Source organism: Chionomys nivalis, chromosome X (genome assembly GCF_950005125.1).
Source record: "Chionomys nivalis chromosome X, mChiNiv1.1, whole genome shotgun sequence".
Lineage (NCBI taxonomy): Eukaryota > Metazoa > Chordata > Mammalia > Rodentia > Cricetidae > Chionomys > Chionomys nivalis.
In genome coordinates this window covers 1,591,646-1,615,473 of record NC_080112.1, presented here as the reverse complement: position 1 = coordinate 1,615,473, position 23,828 = coordinate 1,591,646, and the positions used below count along the sequence as shown (strand labels likewise).

At 43.1% G+C, this 23,828-nt stretch overlaps 1 protein-coding gene across 1 annotated transcript in view; it reads right to left on the bottom strand.

The window, feature by feature from the left end:
- Positions 1-287: 287 nt before the first annotated feature.
- The window catches only part of Mecp2 (methyl-CpG binding protein 2), a 72,518-nt gene continuing 48,977 nt past the window's right edge, over positions 288-23,828 (bottom strand). The window contains exons 2-3 of the mRNA XM_057759115.1: positions 8,807-9,157; positions 288-7,832 (exon numbers count right to left, since the gene is read on the bottom strand). Of these exons, the coding sequence (XP_057615098.1) occupies positions 6,740-7,832; positions 8,807-9,157 (1,444 nt within the window). The 3' untranslated portion in view covers positions 288-6,739. The remainder of the gene's footprint in view (positions 7,833-8,806; positions 9,158-23,828) is intronic.

Genomic DNA, 23,828 nt, shown 5'->3' with positions numbered 1-23,828 from the left:
CTTCTGCCCCCATCCTATGCTGACTGGGGAATAATGTTGTGATACTCTGCTAATACTGATTGCTCATTAGAGTAAGGTCCTAGAATAGGGTCTCAGAGGTTTCCCCAGCCCATCTTCCAAGAGGCACAAGGGTAGCCCAGCCACCCAAAGGGCCTACAATCTGCTATATTCTGGCCTCATAAGAAGCAACGATGAGGAGGGTAGGGTGGAGGTGTAGGGCAGATTTTGGCCCTACTGATTGTAATGCTCTCTGCTTTGGAAGAACAAGGTTCTGGATTTTTTTGGGGGGGGGGTGTTTTTAATTACTTAAGAATGATCTTTTTGCAAAAAGAACTGTTACGGCTAAACTGTCTAGCAGATATTGCTCATCAAGAATTGTAAAAGCAAATGCAGTTACTCATGGGAGCAGGGAGAAGAGAAAAGGATATTTCTGGAGGAGACCCATTGGATGTGATTCTGGGGTCTCTGGCATTCTACCTGGTACAGCTAACAAGTTTAGAGATGGGTCAAGTCTCCTATCTCCTCTCCAGTCCCTGGACTCGGCAAAGTGAGGAGGGTTTTTGAAATGCTCCGAGCCCTGCTAATTGGGGGAAGCCTGCCAGACTTACTACACACAGGCTCTCCTGGCCAGGGAAGGGTGGAGGACATTGGGCCACCACCATGCATGCCAGTTTCCCACCGCTAGAAGTGAGGACTGGGCTATGCCCACTAAGTTCTGATTTCAGCAGGTAAAGGGAGTGCGCCTGCTTCCCCCTTGCCATGCTGAAATGAACTGTTCTGCACCCAGAATCATGGGGCCCCTTTCATGGCAGAGGAGAAACAAAGTACAAAACCTGGGTGCAGCCTGGAGATTCCTTCACTTAGCACAGGGAAGCCTTTGAAAGAAGTGAGGAAAGATCACAGATCTGCTTGGACAGAAGAAGTGACCAGCAGATGTCTTTTTTTTCTTTTTTTTCTTTTTTTTCTTTTTTATTTTCCCTTGTCCTACTCTATGGTTATCAGAAATATTGTAATTAAGCAACAGGTATAATTTCAAAAGTTTTTTTTTGTGTGTGTGGCGCCACAAGCAAAATGAGTTTATAATTGTGCAATATACAGATATATATATATATATATAAATTCAACTGCTTTGTGTGTCTAGTTGGTACATAAAATAAAAATAGGAAAACTAAAAGCAAAACTGAAGAGCAAATCAAAAGCCCAGAATAGAAGAGACAAAGCAGACCTATGCATATAGTCTATAAATTACTGGATATAATCAGGGTCACCAGGAAGAACAGCTTTGCCACTTGACACACAAACAATGCAGGGAGAGGGACTATCAGTGGGCAGGAGCCAAACCTCTTTGCCTTTTCACTGCATTTTCTCTTTATGCTAAACAGGACCTGATAAAAGATGAGAGGAAGAGCAAGGAGCAAAGGTCATTTGCAAGTTGCCCAAATGTTCTTAAACTCAAAGATGATACTTAGTTCCATGAGTGGCTGAGTCCTGCTTGTGCAAAGTCTGAGGGCCTGTCCTTCCTCCTAGAGCCTTTGCATTGCCTGCCTGCCTTTCTTGTCCTCCCTTCTCCACTCTATGGGCTCTCATGCCTCCCTAGTGGGAGACTGACTTAAAGAGGCAGGGAGAGGCACTGGGGTAAGTTTAGGAGGGCATGCCAAAGTACTTGCCACACAGCCATTTCATCTATGCCAAGATCCTGAGGGAGGGGTAGGCAGAGTGCAAGAGACAGTAGGTCCCAGGGAGGGATGCTCTGTAGGCAACAGACCCTCCCTAGTTTATGCAGTAGTGCTAGGGTAGGCTCAGTGAAGATGAGAAGAGAGAAGACACTTTGTGATGGGCCTTCTGGGTCATTGACAACTGTTCCACTTGATACACCAAGAGCTGGTTTCATGAAGTTTTGGCATCTGGTAGGCCACTAAACTTCATACCAGCAAAGGACAAGGTCAGAAGTGGTATCCTGGGGTCAGCTACCCAAAGAGGTTTTCTAGTAATAATGTCTCGAATCTCAACAGTCTGCCAGTTTGACCTCCATAGATGTAGGAGTTCCCTTTGCTCAGATCACTCTCCAGAACTAAGTACTTTTGGATCAACATTTTTTTTTTTTTTTTGCAAAAGCCTCCTCTTATTCAGAACCATCAAAATGTATAATTGGTTTTTTTTTTTTTTTTTTTTTTCCAAATGTTTTCAAGGTTTTCCTACTAAATAGTTGAGAACTAGTTTCACTGTTCAATTTTTCCCCTTTAGCATACTGGGGGAGGCAGTATACTAGCAATTTGTAACAATTAGACTAAGCTTTTTCTAAAGATTAATATAATACCTAAAATAGAAGGACATCAAAATGGAGAGAATCAACAACTCTCTTCAGAGTTCGGCTGGTTCACTGAAGCAGAGAACAGGAAGGAAGAGCCAGAAGAGGATGTGAATGGAGCAGAGGGCACTTGGTCCAGCATAGGGCATTGCTGCATCTGCCTAGCCCCCTTCAACTTGGGACTTTGCTATGCCATGGTCCACAGGGGCTCTAGAAACTTTTTTTTTCCCCAAGTCTCAGCCATCTGTCCTAGAATCTGTAGTGTGAACCTGAATCAGCAAACAATGGGGCAAAGATATAGGCCATGAACTGATGTACAAATGTTTTCTTTTAGAACTGGCACCTGTGACCTCTCCTCAGCCTGGAGAGCCTGGCTAGACTGCTCTTTGTGTTAGAGAAGTGCTATAGAGTTCAGGCAACTGGACTCCACTTGAGTGGCATGAAATCTGGCTGGTCTCATCTGATCAGTTCCAAGCCTTTTGCTTGTTCCTGGCTGTGCTTGAGCCACTTATTACAACTTACTTAAAATTCAAAAGTCCTATTAGCTCTAGAAACTCTTTCCCTACCAAAATTGGCAGTAAGTCTCTGGTTATTGCCCTTTTATCACTGTCGTAGCAAGAACAAGCTGGGGGAAGCAGCGGCAATTTGGGTCGCTCTGGTTCCCACTTCCAAAGTTTGTGGCTTCTAGTCTGTTGGGAGAGCACTAAACAGAGTTCTCTGTACCCATGCTGGGATCACAGGCTACACTGGCACTGATGGACTGGGGGAACTGGTACTTTTAGATCTCCCCGGTGCCTTTTGATATGGAAATACAGCACCAGCAGAAGGCAGCTGTACTAGAGGCTGGCTGTGACCAAGAGTTCTCAACTCACTACACTGTCAGGGGCATCAGTTCCACTGGTTAAGTCAGACTCAAGAATGGGCAGGAATGGGCCAGGACGAACATAGTTGGAGGATATACAACAATCTATTTGGGAGAGGTAGTAGTAACTAACAACAAGAACATGGTAAGGAAGATTGGATATGACTTTCAAGATCTAGCCCCAGGTACCTGAAAGCTGTTGGTCAGTTCCTGTATTCTTTACATATCCAGTGAAAATGCCACCCAATCTTTACAATATTCAAATACATCAGGTCTGAGCCAGACACAGCTGGTGAGAATCCTATGGCTTTCCCTTTCTACCTCCTGTCAACCTGACTGCAAGGCAAAAGCACTTGAGTGCCTATATAGAGTCCTTAGCTGACAGGGCAACCCCCTCTCTCCAAAATTGCCCACTTAAAGTAGACTGACTCATGATGCCCTTATTTGGGGATGAGGGAATGGGGAAAAAGGCAGAAAGCCAAAAAAATAAAATAAAATAAAAACCAACAACAAAAACAAAACCCCTAAGGAGCTGCAGGCACCACCACCTGCAGTTTTGAAACCAGCTCTAAGGGAAAGCTGGGGAGTGAGGAGGCTGAAGATGGGGATCAAATTAAAGAAAATGGCACCCGAAGTGCTGCAATCCCAACTGTGAATGTCTAATCAGCCTAAGTTGTCTTCTAAGGATGAGGGATCCCCAACCTAAGAGTCACATTTCATTGGACTAAGTAATTATAACATCAAAACCCCAAGCAAACCACAATAAAACAATTTGATGTCAACCTGGCTAGATGCTGTGAGGGTATGGAAAGGTGTCCTTGGGGAGTGTGAGGCCACTGCAGGGGTGGGGTGCGGTGGGGGCCGCAGGGGCCTTTTGTCCTTGGAGAAAGCCTGGACCCTCGAGAGTCCCTCTTCTGACCCCTCTCTTCCATTCCTGGGGAGGAATCAGAACCAATGCTGAGGATCAACAGCAGAGCAGGCAAAATGATTGCCTGACAGGAAGTTGGTTGCAAGATTTGCATTTGTAGCACAAGGAAAGGGATACAAATATGCAAGAAAGCCCAACTATGACTGCAATCAGAATGGGGCAAGATCTCTCACTTAGTTCTAACCATTCCAGAAGAGACAAACATGGTTTTATCTTAAGCTATCAATTAGAACTGTCAACTATGGTTCCTGATCACTAAAGACTGGCAAGGAAGTGCTAGATGATTTCTATGATGTTTCACTCTTCCATGATTACACCGCAGTAAAGAAGCTGGGGAACGGTAACGAAAATACACAAGACAACACACACTTGACAGTTCATGGCAGCAGCTCACATGGGACGTGCCTGTGGGTGTTTCTGGAAGCATAAGACTGCTGTCTCATTTGCTACTTTGATAAGGTACTTCTCAGTTGGACAGATTTAGATACGAGATATCTCTGTAAACACAGAAAAGGATATACCAATATGATGAAGATATGCAGCTAGATAAGGACTTCCTGAACAGAGGTTAAAACTTTGGGATCCCAAATAAAAACTGATCAATTAAAATCCCACGGCAAAGCCAAGCCTATAAAATCCACCATTACACTTACAGAGCAGAGATTGAAATATGGGGTGTGCTGGCTCCACCCAGTCCCCAGTGAGCAAAAGGGAAAGAATTCTACTAGAAAAAGACTTGGCAGGTGTTTATGTCAGAAGAAGAGCAAGGAGCCCTGGTGTCACTCCCAGCTCAAGTCCTGACAGGTGCCTTACCACACTATGCTTGACATTAGACTTCTGGGTGGGTTGAAGGATAGTGGGCATGGTGCCCCTGTTGGGCCACTCAGTGATTCTGGCAGAACACAGGGGGCCTCTATATCTCTTTCAGCTACCACATGTGGCCCAGTTTCTCTAGCCCACTTTTCTAGAGCAGAAGGTAAAAAGGCTCATTGTTTAGGGTCTGAAAAGCCTTTTGACGTTTTTCTTAGCAAGGAAGAAGCTACCTAGGGGAGCAAGAGCTTACTGACCTCTTGTTCTTCAGAGGTTAGGAAGGACTCAGCAGAGCCCAGCACTTGCTCAGGGTTAAACATGATAGCTGGCACTGGCAATGGGAAGTCAAAGGGCAGGGAGAATCCTAGGGCTGTGGTTGACTGCTGTCAGGTAAGCATGTGGTTGGGCACTAAAGTTGCCTGGAACAGAAGAGACAACTAGGAGCTAGGGGAAGGAGGATGGGTAAGAAACGAAAGCATGAAATGGAAGGAAAGCAGAAATGGAAGGACAAAAGAGAAAGCAATCAGGAAGTCCTTATAAAATTGCAGCAAACACTTAGAGTTTCGGAGCTTCGTGGGAACCCTATGCGCTGAGCCCACTTTAAAACAAGCGCAGGTATATACAGATCCATCCAGGTAGTTCTGAACACTGCCACGTCTGGTGGCTTGTGGGACAAAGTGTAACCATTTCAAGCCAGTTTGCTTTTAGAGCATCTGTTTGTTTTGAAGTGGGAACATGAAGACTCAATAGTGCAAATAATTCTAAGCTGTCCCTAAAGGAAAACTGTAAAGTAATTGGAAGAATATTTTTCTTTCTTCCCCCATACCCCTTGTTCCATCCACTAAGTCCTTAACTATTAGTCATAGGCTGCTCTTGTTCTGTGGCACTAGGCCTGGCTTGACCCCCACCCAGCCTGCCTGTGCCCTGTCCTGCTGGCCTCCATGGCACCTCTTTAACATTCTCTAGGAGAGCACGCCTTATGAACAGGTGATGACATTTCACCCTGTGTCATCCTCTTCTGTGGCTCAGGCAGTCTACAATCTAGCAGTTCAGGACTCGCTCCTAGCCATGCCAGAGCTGGATCAGACAGGTGCCACTTTCCTGTTTTTCAAAATAACCTTGTCAGTTTTGGATTGGGGTGGGTGTGGGGCCAGACTTGTGCCACCACAGTTCTAATCATTGGGCCACAATCATTGGCCACCTCTAGTCTTCTCTAAAGAATCCAATGGTTGAGTTCGAGGCCAGCCTGGTCTACAAGAGCTAGTTCCAGGACAGGAACCAAAAAAAAAAGCTACGGAGAAACCCTGTCTCGAAAAATCAAAAAAAAAAAAAAAAAAAAAAAAAAAAAAAGAATCCAATGTTTTTTCCTGCCTCATACCTCCCAGTCCCTCAGATTGGGAGCTGGGATGGTGGAAGAGTCAGGGAAGCTATGGACAGGGCATCAATGGCACCAAAAACGGGAGTGTCCTCTCAACTGCTGTCTCTAATGAGCACACTGGGGGGAGGGTGTTGGAGGTGCCTGGTCAACAGCTTGTCTGGTCAGTAGTATCTGCAGCAAGCCTCGTTGAAGGAGCCTAGTTTAGAAAAGTGCAAAGCTACTTCTGGCCCTGGTTAGGTCTTCAACCTGACTGTGCTTGTTGGTAAGAAAAACATCCCAATGCTCCAACTACTCCCACCCTGAAGCCACGAAACTCTAAGTTTACTGAAAGAAAAAAAAATATTTTTTATTTCAGTTAATCGGGAAGCTTTGTCAGAGCCCTACCCATAAGGAGAAGAGACAACAGCTGCCTTTATTCTTGTTAGTTTGCTTTGCAATCCACTCTGTGTAAAGTCAGCTAACTCTCTCGGTCACGGGCGTCCGGCTGTCCACAGGTTCCTCTCTGTTTGGCCTTGGCATGGAGGATGAAACAATGTCTTTGCGCTCTCCCTCCCCTCGGTGTTTGTACTTTTCTGCAACTGTGGCGGTGGTCGACCCGACCATGGGCTGAGTCTTGGCTGGCTCCTTGGGGCAGCCATCGCTCTCCAGCGAGCCTCCTCGGGGCATCTTCTCCTCTTTGCAGATGCTGCTACTCAAGTCCTGGGGCTCATGGGGGCTCATGGGGTCCTCAGAGCTCTCAGGCTCAGGTGGGGGTGGGGGTGGGGGTGGGAGCAGTGGCATGGGCGCCTTTGGGGACTCTGAATGGTGGTGGTGATGATGGTGCTCCTTCTTAGGGGGTGAGGAGGCACTGCTGCTGCTGCTGCGCCCCTTGGGGCTGCTCTCCTTGCTTTTTCGCCCAGGGCTCTTGCAGGTCTTCAGTCCCTTCCCACTCTTCTCACCAAGGGTGGACACCAATAGGGGCTTCACCACTTCCTTGACTTCAATGCTGACTGTCTCCCGGGTCTTGCGCTTCTTGATCGGGAGCACGGTCTCATGCACAGACCGTATGGAAGACTCCTTCACGGTTTTCTTTTTGGCTTCTGCAGCAGCAGCTGCCACCACACTCCCAGGCTTTCTGCCACGTTTCTTAGGAATGGCCTGAGGGTCAGCTTCAGCTTTTCGCTTTCTGCCAGGGCGTTTGATCACCATGACCTGGGCAGAAGTGGTAGCCCCGCCTCCCTCACCCTTTCCTCCAGGCGATGCTTGGAAAGGCATCTTGACAAGAAGTTTTCCAGGGCTCTTCTCCAGGACCCTTTTCATCTGAACACCTTCTGATGCTGCTGCCTTGGGTCTCCCAGTGCCGCTCCCTTTGGGGCGTCCCCGACCCCTGCCAGTTCCTGGAGCTTTGGGAGATTTGGGCTTCTTAGGTGGTTTCTGCTCTCTCCGGGAGGGGCTCCCTCTCCCAGTAACCGTGAAGTCAAAATCATTAGGGTCCAAGGAGGTGTCGCCTACCTTCTCAAAGTACGCAATCAATTCCACTTTAGAGCGAAAAGCTTTTCCTTGGGGACTGTGGAGACAAATGGAGAGACACAAACAATAGCATTTTTTTTTTATGACAACCTAAGAGACTGAGGTAGAGAAGATGGTATTGACAAGCTTTCTTATAAGACATTATAAGTGAACAAGAGTCAAACTGAAGAACTGAGATGACCTAAAACTGGAGGGCACACTTAGGTCAGATGCAATGCACTGCTACATGGGTAGAAATCATGTTATCAGGAGTAGTGAGTACCTATATAGCTTGCTCAAGAGCCAGAACAGCTGGACCTAAAAGCCTCAGGGGATCTGTCTACCTCTTAAGTCCACTCCTCTGTACGCCCTGGCTTCTCCACAATCCAGAAACCAAAGGAATCAGGCCTGGTACTAGGGGAATATTGGGCTGGGCTGATTCTGTTGGTTGGTACCCAGACTGAATCGAGGTATGGAGTCTAGCCTCTTTGGAAACCCATTTCAGTGCAATAAAGCTTTCTTCACCTTTCTTAGAGTTGAAGATTAAATAAAGGTACCCCCAAATACTGGGGAAATTTATAGCCTTTCTGGAATCATTTATTTAAGGGGTAGAACTGATATACTTCTTAGTTGCTCCTTTAAACCTCTGGCTCTGGAAGTTACTCTACTTTAACAGAAAATACTATGAGGTTAGTCTAAAACTGGACAAATGCAAAAGGAGCAGTTGGAAAGGCACACAGAATTAGTTTGTGTCCCTTTCTAGGGGCCCTGCTAAACAGCAAACCTTTCCCAACACTGATTTAGAGGCAAACAAAAAACTTGACATGTGGCATAGGTAAAGGACGAACTACTCTGAAGCAGGGAAACAGGGTAGGGACCTCTGTAGTGCTTTCTGAATGTATCTGGTATTGATGTTAGTTTTTAAGTGTCCTACAAGTAGCTACAGAGCTGTAGTTTCAATGGATCCTTATATCTATCTAGCCCTCCCACCCATCTGGCTTTTCCTGATCCATAGACACAGGACTTACTTACTTGATCAAATATACATCATATTTTCCAGCAGAGCGGCCAGACTTCCTCTGCTTAAGCTTTCGTGTCCAACCTTCAGGCAAGGTGGGGTCATCATACATAGGTCCTCGGTCACGAATGATGGAACGCCGCTGTTTGGGGGAAGCAGAGGCTTCTGGCACTGCTGGGGCAGAGCCTGAGCTTTCTGATGTCTCTGCTTTGCCTGCCTCTGCTGGCTCAGCAGAATGGTGGGCTGAAGGCTGTAGCGGCTCATGTTTGCCCTCTTTGTCTTCTTTCTTGTCTTTCTTCACCTTCTTAAATTTCAGGGGCTTGTCTTTGAGGCCCTGGAGATCCTGGTCTTCTGACTTTTCCTCCCTGAAGTATTAAACAAATATGTAAGTATCACAGAGAACACAGTTGCATGCAGAGTAGTGAGTACAGGCAAGTTTGGGCACCAAACATGAGATCCCCGGCTACTGGATACTCAGATCTTGGTAACTCCCCTAGGATAATGTATCCTTGGGTCAACCTGAGGCCCAAAGATTTTTTTAGAGGTTTTGGGTTTCTGGTGATGTTGGTCAAATGCACTTGACTTTTATCATACTATTCCAAACCCTAGTTCTAGTGCTGTGAAAGGGGCATATATTTTTCTCTTGAGTTTAAGCACCGTAGGGTTGGCTTCTCAACATATTACTAATGGACATCAGTCTATAAGTTACACCTGTGGGCCCCCTGGGCTTGTCACATGACAAAAGGCTCTCCACTGCTGGAAAAGGAACTGCCTACCATGACCTGTTTTAGGATTTCAAAGCCCCTGAAAAGTGTTATATAGCAGTCAGAAAAAGAACATATGAAATTGGAATTGGTCAACCTGAGCTCCAATTCTGACTTTGTCATTTTCTTTTATTTCTTTTATCTATTTTGTCTGCATGTATGACTGTGTACCACATGAGAGCCTAATGCCTGTGGAGGCCAGAAGAGGGAATTGGGTTCCTTGAGACTAAAGTTACAAATGGTTGTGATCCAGTATGTGGGTGCTGGGAATTGAATCCAGGTCCTTAGGAAGAGCAGCAGTGTTAACTTCTGAGCCATTGCTCCAGCTTTATGACTTTGCCATTCTCAAAATAAGGACCCCAGTAAGTGATTTCAGTAGTGTAGGTTGTAGTTTCCTCATCTCAACGGTAGTTAATCTCATCTGAGAGGCATCCTTTCTGTGAGAATTATGGACAAAAAGGTCCCAAAGCACTGTATAACTATTGCTAATTCAGGCAAACAGCAACTGCTGCCTAGGGTTCCAGTCTAAAAAAAGGGATCCTGGGTCATATGGGTCTTTACCACAATACATTCCTTAACAAAAACAAGCGAACAATCACCGTATTCTCAGAGGAATAGAGAAAGGTATAATTACAGAACAATCGCCATATTCCAGGACAGGACACCAGCCCATTCTTACTTGTGGATAGAGGTAGCTCCTTCTACAGGTATTGTTTTTTTCTTCGTGGGGTCCCCTCCTGTACACAGTGAATACCCCCATGACTACAGAATTTGGTCACATTGCACTGCTTGCACCTCTAAGATACAGGCTAGACTAAGGAAGGTTTGGAAAGAAGTAGCATCTGCCTATTGGTCTAAGAGTAGGAGAACTGGAAAGTAAGCCCATGAGGCCGTGAGGTGCATCTGGAAGCATTGTGGTCTGCTCACAGTTCAACTTTCAGGCCTGGCTTATAAGGAAGCTCTCAGTGACAGAGGAAAGGAGGGGTATTTACTAGCACAGCTGGCAAGAAAAAGGCCAAAGAGGTATAGAGAAGGTACTTATCACTTGCAAAGGGCTTTTGAATACCAGGGCTGCTTCCCTGATTCTTAACAGTACTTGAGTTTGAGAAAATCACTAGACTAAGAGGACAAGTTGGCTTCTTCGGAACTCTCACTTGTATTCTGAAATATGTTAACCACCACACAGTCAAACATAAGTCACATGAGCAAAGGAACACCTTCTAAAAATCTACCCAGGGAGATACCTCTGGAAATGCCTAACAAGACAGGTATGACAATTTTCACTAAAACTTTATTTTTACTAGCTAAGACTGCAGGCCTTTCCAATCCGTGTCACCAAGGAGACTTGGTGTATGGGATGCTTATATAATGCAAGGCTATGTAGCTAGGGAAGGATGAGTTTCTGATCTTTTTTGAAGTATAAAAACAAATTACAAGTATGTTTACCTTATGGATCTGGTGTGCAGGATTGCAGGCTAGTCTAGGATAGGTAAGAACAAGATAAGAGCCCCTGCTGAACACTTCTTGGAATATAACTGTAAATGTTAACATTATTAAAAATAAAACAAAAATAACAAAAATATGCTATTATAATGCATCTAAACAGGAACAAAGGAGCCTGAGTATATTACCAAACATAATATATTATACAAAAAAAAAGACTCCAACTTCTGACCATAGTGTTCCTGTAGTGGGATATATTCCAAAGCCAACAATAATGTTCCAAGGGTAGTAGACATTAGACAAACTCAAAGGTGAAATAGGTTGACTCTGGTTCTGGGGCATCCTGTGGTGCCAGTAAAGCTGGGGATGGGAGTATAAAAACAGAGCATGGATAAGTAAAAAAAAAAAAGTTTTAGCAATAGCCTAGGCATGGGCAAGGATGTAGGCAGTAAAGGATTTGGGATCTGTTTAGGGGAGAATCAACAAAGCTCAAAGGTAACGGCAGAACTAAGTTAAGATTTGTGTCAAAGTCTGGGCAGGCAGCAGTTCCAGTGACTGAGAAGGAAGTCGGGTGAGGAACATGTACTGAACAGCATTTTTGCAGCTACTAGCTACAAATGCGGGAAGCCCCAGTAGGATTTTATCAACCACTGTGATGCCTTTTCCCAGAAGGAAAAGTAACCCATGATACCTCCCCCTGTATTAACAGCAGCTCTGGGCTTGCTCTTTCTTGCCTCTTCATTTGGAGATCTTTCATCCTGTAGGTTAAACTGACACTTCTCAGGGGCCTTCCCTACTTCTGTCCCTCTCTTCCCCTGTGTCCTGGAAGTAGAGCATACCACCTCTACCCTCCATGAACATAAAAAATACCATTGTACACACCAATTCTTGTCTCGCTGCTCTAGTCTCAGTGCTTGACACTTAAGAAACATATGCCATGTTAATAGTCAGGAGGCTGACAGAATGCTACATCTGCTTCTTTTGATGTCTATATCTCTCTAACCAGATTAGTTAGTAATTAGTTGGTAATTAGTAAACTAACCAGCTAGGTTAGTGCTGAAAGTAGGTAGGCTTTGAGTAAATGAACAAATAGGGAGCTTAAGAGCTAGCAGTAGTGTGTTGTACATCAGTGGGTTGGAATTGGCAGGAGATGACATTGGAGAGATCCCTGAAGGTCTGAGAGTCACAGGGCAGTAATTATAAAAGATGATTACAACAGTAGGACTTCTGAGTTTCCAGTAAATGTGGGACACAACCCTCCTGTTGAAACACCTAAAAATGTTGAACCAAACAAATATCTTAGCAAAGACATCACAGACTGTCTTAAACATACCTACAAAGAAGGAAGGAATACACAGACTAAAGAATAAGAAGACTGAGAAGACAGAGCATCTGAATGCAAAACTAAACCCTGGATTGGATTCTAGTTTTAAAGGCACTAAAAAAGGCATTAATGGGACATTCAGGGAAATGTGAATAAGGCTCTACGTTAGCTCATTGCTAAACTTCCGGAGTGTTGTAACTATACTTGTCTGCTCTTAGGAAAGCCAGGCTTAAGTATTTATAACTGAACATCATAACAACTTCCAACTCTCAAAGAGGAAATGATTCAGGGGTTGAAGGGATATGTATAGTGTCAATGTGATAATATGTTTCAAAAGGGGAAATGACATCAATATCATCAGAAACTCTACTGGTTTATGGCAATTAAAAAATTTTTTTGGGAGGGGGGGACAGAGTCTCTCTATTATGTAGCTCTGGGGTTCCTGGAAGTCACTATATAGACCAGGCTGACCAGAGATCCCCTTGGCTCTGCCTCCCAAGTGCTGGGATTAAAGTGTATACCACCAGACTCAGCCTGATGACATTTTTTTTTATTATGCATACAATATTCTGTCTGTGTGTATGTCTGCAGGCCAGAAGAGGGCACCAGACCTCATTACAGATGGTTGTGAGCCACCATGTGGTTGCTGGGAATTGAACTCAGGACCTTTGAAAGAGCAGGCAATGCTCTTAGCCACTGAGCCATCTCTCCAGCCCCCTGATGGCATTTTTTAATGGTTATGCTAGGCAGTACTCTACCACTGAGCCATTTCCCTAGCTCCAAGAATAGTATTTTGAAGCAAGCTTCTTTACAAAGAGAATGCCTTTGTGTTACACAAAGACAGAGAAACAACTGAACTTAGAAAGCAGAGGCAGGAAGATCACTGCAAGTTCTAGATCAGGCTGCATATTACATACATGGTGAGCTAGGCTAGCAAGCACCATATATCCATACGCCGTTTTTTATTTTTCAGAGACAGGGTCTTACTATGTAGCTCTGGCTGTTCTGGAACTCAATGCTGTAGACCAGGCTGGCCTTGAACTCATACAGCTCCACCTACCTCTGCCTCCCAAGTTCTAGTATTAAAGGTGCACAAAGCTTGTTTTTTCTTTTTAAAGCAAAACAAAAAGAAACACCTAGAAACATTGTTGAAGCACTTTCTTTTAGTAGCTCAAACAGCAACAACACCACACTGTATATGGTGAAGCTGCCACATGGGAATGAACTGATGTAAAGCTATAGTCTTCATGTTTAAGAAAAAAAGCAATGCCAAAGGTAGCCAAATCTAGGCTCCTAGAAACTTGCTTGCCCAGGAGTTAAAAACATCCAGGACCATCTGAAGCAGCCCAAGAAAGCAAGCAGATTGGTTATGGTGAGAAGGGATGACTGCAGTGTGCTACAGTACTATTGTAACCAGACCTCCTCCCTCCAGACAGGGTCTCATGAAGTCTAGGCTGGCCTGGAACTCTTGGTCACGTAATTGCTGGGATTATAGGTGCATGCCACATTCAGCTTTGTAACTAAAGTGAATCTGCTTGCTTATTTATTTATAATTATTTATTTGGTTTTTGAGACAAGATTTCTCTGTTTAGTCCTAGGTGTTCTGGAACCCACTCAGTAGACCAGGCTGGCATTGAACTCACAGAGATCCACCTACCTCTGTCTCCTGGAGTGCTGGGGCTAAAGGCCTGGCTAGAGTTTTTTTTTTTTTTTTTAATGCTTATATGTGCTGGTATATGTGTGTGCAAATGAATGTGGAGGCTAGAAGATAATCTTGAGTGTCATCACCAAGAATGTCACTTATCTCATTTGAAGCAGGATCTCTTACTGGCCTCGTACTTGTCAGGGATCATCTTGTCTTCATCTCCCCAGCTGGGATTTCAAATGTATGATATCACATCCAGTTTTGTATACAGCTTCTTGAGAATCAAACTCAGTTTCTCATAGTTATAAGGCAATAACTTTACAGACCAAGCTATCTTCTAGTCCCTGTATACAGCATGGTTTCATTAGTGAGCTCTGGTTACTAAGTCATATATATTTGATGGTTCTATCCTAGTTTTTCCTTTAAAACCTCATATTTTTGAGCTGGAGATGCAGCTCAGTGGTAAAGCACTTATCTTTTGTGTGATATTACTGGTTTAAGTCCCAGCACTGAAAAAAAAAAAAATTACTGCCCCCCTCCGCCAATGTACATATCACATTGGAATAGAGAGGCTCTGACAGATATTACATATTAAATCTCTATTATAGCCCAAGGCAATGTTCTTGGGTAATAAAACAACATTCAGTGATTCCACAGCTAGGTGGCCTTCACTGGATGCAGCAAAGGAAAATTAAAAGTTAGAGAAATCTTGTTGTACTAGGAAGCCAAATCATTATATCCAGAGGAGTTGGGAAGTGAGAATTACCTGCATTTTTATAGTGACAGTTATTTATAGTAACCCCATTTTAGAGACCCTCAAGGCAGAACCAGGAGGCTGTGTTCTGTACTTAGTAAATTAACAGGGGCAGTCTAAGCCAGTCAAACAATGATAACAGAGGAAAGACTACTCACAATCCCTAAGGCTTTTAAATTTAAAAATAGGGGAGGGTCTACAAGAGCTAGTTCCAGGACAGGCTCCAAAGCTACAGAGAAACCCTGTCTCGAAAAACCAAAAAAAAAAAAAAAAAAAAAAAACAAATAAAAAAAAATAAAAATAGGGGAGGAAGCTGGGAGTGGTTAGTATACACACCTTTAATTCCAAAACTCCAGGAGGCAGGTGGATCTCTGTGAGTTCAAGGCCAGCCTTGTCAACAGAGTTCCAGGACAGCCAGGGTTGTTACCTAGAGAAATTCTGTTTCTGTTACCTAGAGAAACCCTGTTTCTGTTACCTAGAGAAACCCTGTTTCAAATACACCACCACCAGCACCATGGGATAAGGGTTGGAGGCATGTTTCAGTAGTTTAGTAGGAAGCTTGTCTAATATTCTTCTGTTTGCTCTGGGTTCAATCTCTAGTACTACAAGAAAGAAGGGAGATGAATGTGGTGGTGAACAATTAATTTCAGTAGTCAGGAGGCTGAGACAGGAGGACTGTAAATTTAAGGTTAACTTGGATTATGCAGAGAGACCCTGCCTCAAAGAAAACAAGGTAGATGTGCTGGTCAGTTTAATGTCAACTTGATACAAGCTAGAGTCATTTCGGAAGAGGGACTCTCAATTGAGAAAATGCATCCTGTAGGCATGTCTGTAGAACATTTTCGTAATTAGTGATTGATCTGGGAGGGCCCAGCTCATTGTGGGTGTGGCAAACACTGGGCTGGTAGTCATGGGTGGTATAGGAAAGCAGGCTGAGTAAGCCACAAGAGGAGTAAGCCAGTAAGTAACACCCCTCCATGGCCTCTGCATCAGTTACTGCCTTCAGGTCTTTCTCTGAGTTCCTGCCTTGGCTTCCCTCAATAATGAACTTTTAAATTGTAAAGTAAAATAAATTCTTTCCTCCCTGGGTTGCTTTTGGTCACAGTGTATTATCACAGCAATAGAAGCCCGAACTAAGAACACTAAAAAGTCAGGTAAATTCAGCATCCGAAAGATTTTCAACTGAACCCAGCATAATTCATGCCCTCTCTTGTATGAGCTCTAAGAAATTTTCAGCAACTTAGCAACGTTCTAGGTTTTCCTAATTTCACTCATGTGTGCAGTAGGCCAATTTCAGGAGAGAGTGTTTCTTAGCATCTTTCATTTCTAATTATCTCATGGAGTGACATAGAATTAAAAAAAGCATACAAGGTCATCATGGACTTAGGGCGCAGGGTAGAGGCCACTTCCCCACAAAACAGTCTGGGGTCAGAGAACAAGATTCTTTCCTTACACCAGTTGCTTTTGCCCTACAGTGTAATTTAATTGTTGCACTCAGTCCTTTTCAATTTCAGTATCTGCTGTGGAATCTCTGATTCAGGGAGGCTTCTCTGCATGAAGTAATATAAAGGCAGCAGCAATTTGAAATGACAGCTTCAGCTGTTTAAATATCCATGAAATCAAATTGGCAATGGAAGAGTGTCTTATTGGTCTCTAAGGAGGAGGGGAAGAGTTTCTGCTTGAAGGCTACAATGGTACAGTTTAAGCTTCAGCTGCCTTGCTCTAAATTCACTATGCATTTTAAAGTCTCTTCTATAGAGAAGATCCAAGAAACAACCTATGTCTTGAAAAGCCAAAAGAAATATAATGAAAGATTTAAATCTTTCCATATTAGTAAAATTTAGTCAGATGAAACTGAGTTGAGTGGATAGAAATCCTTATGTACATGATGTATGGTACGAGTCTAATGGAGCTGTCTTTATTTAAACATTTAAATGATTATTAAAGACTATTATATATTCAAATATATTTCAAATATTCAAATAAAGACTATTATATTTAAGTTGGATAAATGTGATGTGATGATTTGGTATACATAGACATTATATAATAAAGGATGGACTTGAACCTGAAAAAGAAAACCACTAAAAGAAAAAAACAGTTCTTGTGAAATAAAAGCAGGCCCCTCCCCAAATAAAGGCAACCAATTTTTATAGCACATCTCATTTTTAGAAGTGTATAAAATGAAAATCTGAACCCAAATCTACCATACCAGTTAAAAAAACAACAAAGGTGGGCGGTGGTGGCGCACGCCTTTAATCCCAGCACTAGGGAGTTCGAGGCCAGCCTGGTCTACAAAGCGAGTTCCAGGACAGGCACCAAAGCTACAAAGAAACCCTGTCCTGAAAAAAAAACCCAAACAAACAACAACAAGAAAACCCCGATCTTAGCAGTGAGTGGTGGCATGAATTTGTAAGTAATCCCAGCACTTGGGGGGCAGAGGCAGAAGGACCAGAAGTTCAAGGCAATCCTTGGCTACACTGTAAGTTTGAGATCAGCCTGTCACAAACAAAAACAAAGAACACAAAATTTCTGCAGTGAAAGTTTTGACAATGCCTCAAAATATTAAATATGGAGTTCTTATGACCTAGCAATTCCATTTTGAAGTACAGATCCCAAAAAATTGAGAATAGGCCCACAACATATTTACATGCTAATGTTTGCAGCTGCCCAACCCCTAAGAATCAAAAGGTGGAAGCAATACAAGTGTCTACTGATGGATGAATGGAGAATAACCTTTTAAAACAATGGAAAGTTACTCAACCTACAAATGGAAGGGAATTCCTATACAGTATCAATCACATGGATGACATGCCTTGAGAAAACATCCTGTGAAAGAAGCCAAACACAAAACTTGTAGGCCAGCAGAGGGCATCAGATCCCATTACATATGGTTGTGAGTTAGCATATAGTTGCTGGGAATTGAACTCGGGACCCCTGGAAGAGCAGTCAGTGCTCTTAACCTGAGTCATCTCTCCAGTCCCACAAAAAAATTTGAATGAAGGTTTTGAATACAATCTGTAGCCCAGGCAGGCCTTGATTTGCAATTCTTCTGCTCCAGCCTCCAGAGTAGCTGAGATCACTGACCTATGCCACTAGGCTCAGACTGAACCATACTTTTATTGGCTTCTAACTCAGAGATCCACCTGCCTCTGCCTCCTGAGTGTTGGGATTAAAAGCATGCGCCAACACCACCCAGCCAATTAAAAAAAAAGAAATTCTTGCTATGTAGTTCAGGCTAACTTCAAACTTATAATCCCCCTTGTTCTTTTTCCCAAGTGCTGATAAAAAGGGTATGTACCACCACTGCAGGCCCTTCAGAAAGGAATTTAGTTCAAGAAGTTTAATAACTAGGGGTTTTGATTAGGTTGAAGATTATTAGCTAAATATCCTTAGGATAGTTCTTCATCATAAAATCTGTGGTAAGATAAACATAGACATAAAGCTTACCATTAGTGGCATTTAGTAATCATTACTATTATCCAATTCCTGAACATTTTGATAACTCTCAAAGGAAACCTGTACTCATAAACAGTTGCTAATTATTCAAATTATTTTCAGTCCCTGACAACTCCTAATCTCTTTCTGTCTCTGAATCAGCCTATTATGTACATTTAACTATCAGTGGCATCATAAACTTTGTGGCCTTTTATGGCTCTTTTCTTTCATATAGCATGATGTCTTCAAAGTAGCATGGATCAAAATTTTATTCCTTTTCATGACATAATAATTTCTTATAGAGATACTACTTTGTGGGGCTGACAAGATAGCTTGGTGAGTAAAAGCACTTGCTCCACAAGACAAGCATGAGAAGCTGAGTTCAAAACTCTGGCATCCATGTAAAATGCTGGGCATGTCTGCACATTTTTAGAGTAACCCCAGGGATGGCAAATGGCAGTAGGTAGAGCCAGGAAGCTCACTGAAAAACCATGTTTCAAGGGAGTACGGCCTAGAGAGAGAGAGAGAGAGAGAGAGAGAGAGAGAGCGAGAGAGAGAGAGCGAGCAGACACCTGATATTCTCTTTTAGCCTCCACACATGCACTTGGGGCACACAGATATGCATACCTACATGAACAGACACTCATGCACCAAATACATACACACACCATTAAAAAAGTTCCATGACTATCCACTGATGGACATATAGGTTCTTTTCATCCTTTAGCTATTATGAATAGTGTTTCTATGAACACTCACATATAAGTTTTATGGCAAAAATCCTTCTAGAATGCTTAGTAGCCAATGGCATGGTTTAAGTAGAAGTCATACCAAAGCTAGGCATGGTGGTACATGCTATTAGAGTAAGATTGCCATGAATGGTATGTGTTGCTCCATTTCACTCACTTGTTAATCCAATGTCCCTCAAACATCTACATGTCTTCTCCATGCCACACTTGGGCCAAGACTCTACCTGCATAAGTATCTGCTGTTGCTTTTTCCTGGTATGCATGGTGTTCCAAAACAGCAGCTTTGATAAAATAAAATACAGATATCAGGAGCTAGAGAAAACTCATCAAGTACTCAGGAAAGCTCTAAAACAGGGATACAATGGTCACAAATCTGGTAAAAGTCAAGGGATCCAGGTAGGGTGTCTACTGTCTCCATAATGAGATAAGGGAGAAAAAAAAAGCCAGATCCAGTGCTTAATACAGAAGTTTTCATTCAGTGTCTTATTTCTTCCTCTGAAAAGCCTGCTTCTTTAGCAACTTTTGTTTCCTCACTTTCCCTTAGGCTTTTGACTGTGTTCTAGCAGGGTTCTCCTTTTACTCTTCTGGAAGTTAATTTAAAAATGTATTTATGTGTATGTCTATGTTGATTGTGCATTGTGTGCAGGTGCCTGCAGAGGCCAGAAACTGGCACAGAATTCCCTGAAGTTGGGGTTACAGGAGATTGTAAGCTGCCCAATGTGGGTGCTAGAAATTGAACTCTTGTCCTCTGCAAGACCAGCAAGCTCTTAACTGCTAAGCCATCTCTCCAGATCTCTGTATTAAGTCTCCCTAACCCTAATACTAACCCTAAAATTGGTCACTGAGCAGGCAAGGCAAATGACAAAACAAACAAACAAACATACAAACAAGACCAGAGCTGCTCCCATCATTGAAATGGTACAATCAGGCTACTGCAAAGTTCTGGGGAAGAAAAAGTTTGTACTTTTCTGCAACTGTGGCGGTGGTCAACCCGACCATGGGCTGAGTCTTGTCACTCATTGCTTAAGGCTAAATTCTTCAGCAGAAGAACTGAGGAGGTCAAGGATGTTGGGAGTAGTACCCTCTGTCCAGGTAAGCTTGAAAACACACAGGGAAGTAGATTAAATGTTAACATTCTTTTAAAAAAGTGGTTTAGGTAGTTGAGAAAGGGTCAGTCAGCTCTGGCTGCTTTGAACTTGTGATTCTCAGGCTTTCATCTTTCAAGTGCTAGCATAGGCACACTCTGTTGTTATGTATATTTGGGAACAACAAAAAAATTCACAGTCAATGTTGTACACTCCTGTAATCCAGCACTAAGGAGGCTAAAGGAGAGGGGCTGTAAGTTTAAAGTCAGCCAGGGTAAAGAATAAGATCTTGTCTCAAAAATCAACCCCCCCCCACCCCAAAACAAAACAGACAAAGCCACCTTGGGATGCCTCCTAGACCCAAACAACTCCCTCAAACTAAAAAAGTAACTTGAGATTCAAAATGGCTACTTGGTGGTCAGAGAATTCCTAGAGGTTGGAGGAACAGGTTTGAGTCCAGTTGGCCAAGAATACTCTAAATCCTTCTGCCAATCTGGCCCAGGCATCTGACATTGCCTCTGCAACTCTGCCTGGAGAAAACATTGGCCAGCACTGTGGCCACTTTGGCTCTGGAGCTCATACCTCCTGCATCCCTGCCTGCCCATTCCTCAGGTGATGGTCACTGGCAGAGCCTAATCCATATCCATGCACAAGGTCTGGGAGTTTTTTTTTTCTGTGAAGGGCCAGATAGTAAATGTTTTCTGCTTTGAAAACTACACAGGCTCTGTCACAACCACTCAACTTAAGAGTTGTAGCAGGACTACAGCCAAAAGCAATGCATGAAGAATGGTTGAGCTGAATTCCAGAAGAATTTTCTATGCAAAACCAAGCAGTGGAAGCAAGGTATGGTGGCACAAAACTATAATTCCAGCACTCTGTGGAGACAGAAACAGCAGGACCAAAAGTTGGAGGCCAATATGGGCTACACAATAAGACCTTGTAACAAATAAACTAAATCAAGCAGTGAGTCAGAGCTAACCCTTGGGATGTGGTTCATCAGCTGCTGCCTTAATTGAAAAGCTAGGTAATAAACAGACAATTGGCATTCTCATTGATTATAGAGGTTACTTGGCCTCCTATCAAACTCCTGAAGTGGGGTGAGAAGTCCCCCAAACACATATTGGTACCTTGAGACTGTGGAGTCCCAGAAAAGGAACAAAGAAAGAGTTTTGTTAAAGACTGAACATAATGCCAAGAAGGAAGAAGACTTGCCACTGGTCATAACACAGTGAAGGTCCACTGGAGACTGGTAAGACCACTTCATGGAACACAGGGATGAATGGATATATACATATATCTCCTTTATACAGTGGACTCCTTTATACAGTGGACTTTATACAGTAGACTACAGGAGGTGAGGGGAGGGTCTGTGAGCAGAGAACTCTGGAAGAGTTTGACTAAAAGGGGAAGCAGAGACTGGACGGAGGCCGAAGAGGATGTGCATGGCTAAACAGGAAATTCTAAAACACATTTTTATGGTGATGAGCATGATTCATAAAAGGAGGGAGGACAAATGAAGTCCCAGGGACATGGAACAGCAACAGACATAAGCTGGTCAGACAGGAAATCCTTGTCATCAAGAGGTCTGAGTTAGACTTTATGGGTGGAACAGTTTCTAGTCATGACAAAGTTCAGTCCTTGAGTATGAAGATGTGTGGCTGAGGTCATTGGAATAGAGGTGGTCAAAAAGATGGAGAGTCAGACACTAGGAAGGCTGTTAACATGAGCAACAGTCACCTGCTGAATGAGGGACTGAGACAAAGAGACAGAGGCTATCAGTGTAAAGATGTTGAGAGTAATAGCCCTCCTGCCTTACGGTACACAAGATAGGAAACAATCAACAAGCAGCTATTGAAAGAGGATGGGTGTGGGTTCACAGAGATGGGGGAATCTAACCCAGATAGAGAATAGGGAAAAGGCTAGAAAGAAAGGCAAGGGTTACATTATGGGTTTTGATGTCATTCAAAGCCAGGAAGGTACATAGCAGTTGGGATTAAAGCAGGGGAGAGAGATCTGACTACGCAGATAGTGTGAAATTGTAGGAAAGCTTAAAAGACCACAGGAATTCTCAACAGGGGGTTTGATGCAGGACAGTGGTAGAAGGAGTCAAGGGAAAGGTGGGATAAAGAAAGGGGCAGTGCGGCACACAACCTAGCAGCTCCCTGGATATTGGTCTTGTAGGGAAGGACAGAAGACTCTTGAGTCAGCTTGGGGGACTGTAAGCAGAGCATATGTCATCTAGCTGTGTGTTCTTATTTATCTAGCTTGTTTTGAAGAAGGCCCAGCGGTGGTAGGGCAGGCAATATTTGAGAAGAGGAGGAAGAGTACAAAACAAAACAACCTCAAACCAAAAATCCTCCAGGAACTACAATTTTGGGTCAAGGAAGGGCACAAAGGGTAGGGAAGAAAAGAGAAGGTAATGGGGGAGGGGGAGAACAGGCACACAACATATGCCTATATGAAAATCATAAAGAAACCCCATTATTTTGTAAAATTAATACATACTAATAAAAATATTGGTAAAATCTGACAAAATGCATTCTTCATGTAAGTCCCATTCTACCATAAAGCCTAACAAGTTTTATTTCCTTTGTATTTCCTTTTAGCGCTCTCTATCACCACCTAATGGTATGTAAGCTGAGACCCAAGTCTTACTGAGGGACTGACTGTGACAAGAGGCTGAGGATGGCAGCCAGGCCCATGCCTGTTTTATGTAAGGTCACAAAGCAGTTATTAACCAATAGCAAGGGTTGGTGTCACTACACCAAGTTCTCTGACCATGATGTTATTGAGCTACTAAATGTTTGTAAGGACATAGGGAGAAAGGAACCCTTCCTTATACACTTGTCATAGTTGAGGTTTCTACTGCTATGAAGTTTATTACACTGTGTTACCCAATGTTAAGAGTAAGATGTTTTTTTTTATTACAATTCCTGAAAGTATGATAGAGATTTAATGAGTTAATTAATCAGAATGGTAATTTCTTCTATAATGTCTTAGGGTCTTAAAAAAAGATGTGAATAACTTTATCAATTTAGTAAATCAGGCAAAATAGACAATTTCAACTCCTGCAAAAATAAACTTTCCCCACATTAATCCAAGCAGGTGCAAGGAAAATAAAAATGTTTGGATATGTATGTACATACATGTAACACCACAAAAACAAGTCAGAATCTGGAAGCAGCTGCTACCTGCAAGGGTGTGGTATGTGTGTATGGTACTTTTGCCCTTTGTCTAGTCTAGAAAGGTACAATGGCAATAATACTGATAGCCATCTTAGAGCTATGACACTAAGCTGGGTATGGAATATACACAATGAGGGGCTTTAGATTGTGCATGCACACAAGAGTTACTAGTGGCCTAAACAATGGAGGGTGTTTTAAAGATTTTTAATTATATATACCTTTTGAATCTCCAGTTCCGTGATTAAAGGAATACGTCATCACATTTGGCAATTATGTATATTTGTGTTGGGTATGTGCAAGTAAGTGCAGAGGCATCAACTGCCCCTGCCTCTAGCTGGAGTTATAGGAAGTTATAAGCCACTCAGTATGGTGTGTGGAATCAAACTTAGATCCTCTGAAAGAACAGCAAGTGCTTTAATGACTGAGTCACCTATCTTAGCTACTTTTTTTATATTGCTGTGACACCATGAACAATGCAACTTATAAAATAAAGTGTTTAGTTGGTTTACAGTTTCAGAAGACTGGAGTCCATGATAGTAGAAGAGGACACAGTGGCAGGAACATCTGTGGGCTAATACCTTATTTCACAATTGGAAGCAGAGGACTCTAGCCCCCTAAAACCCTAAATTCCAAATTACATGCTTTCTTT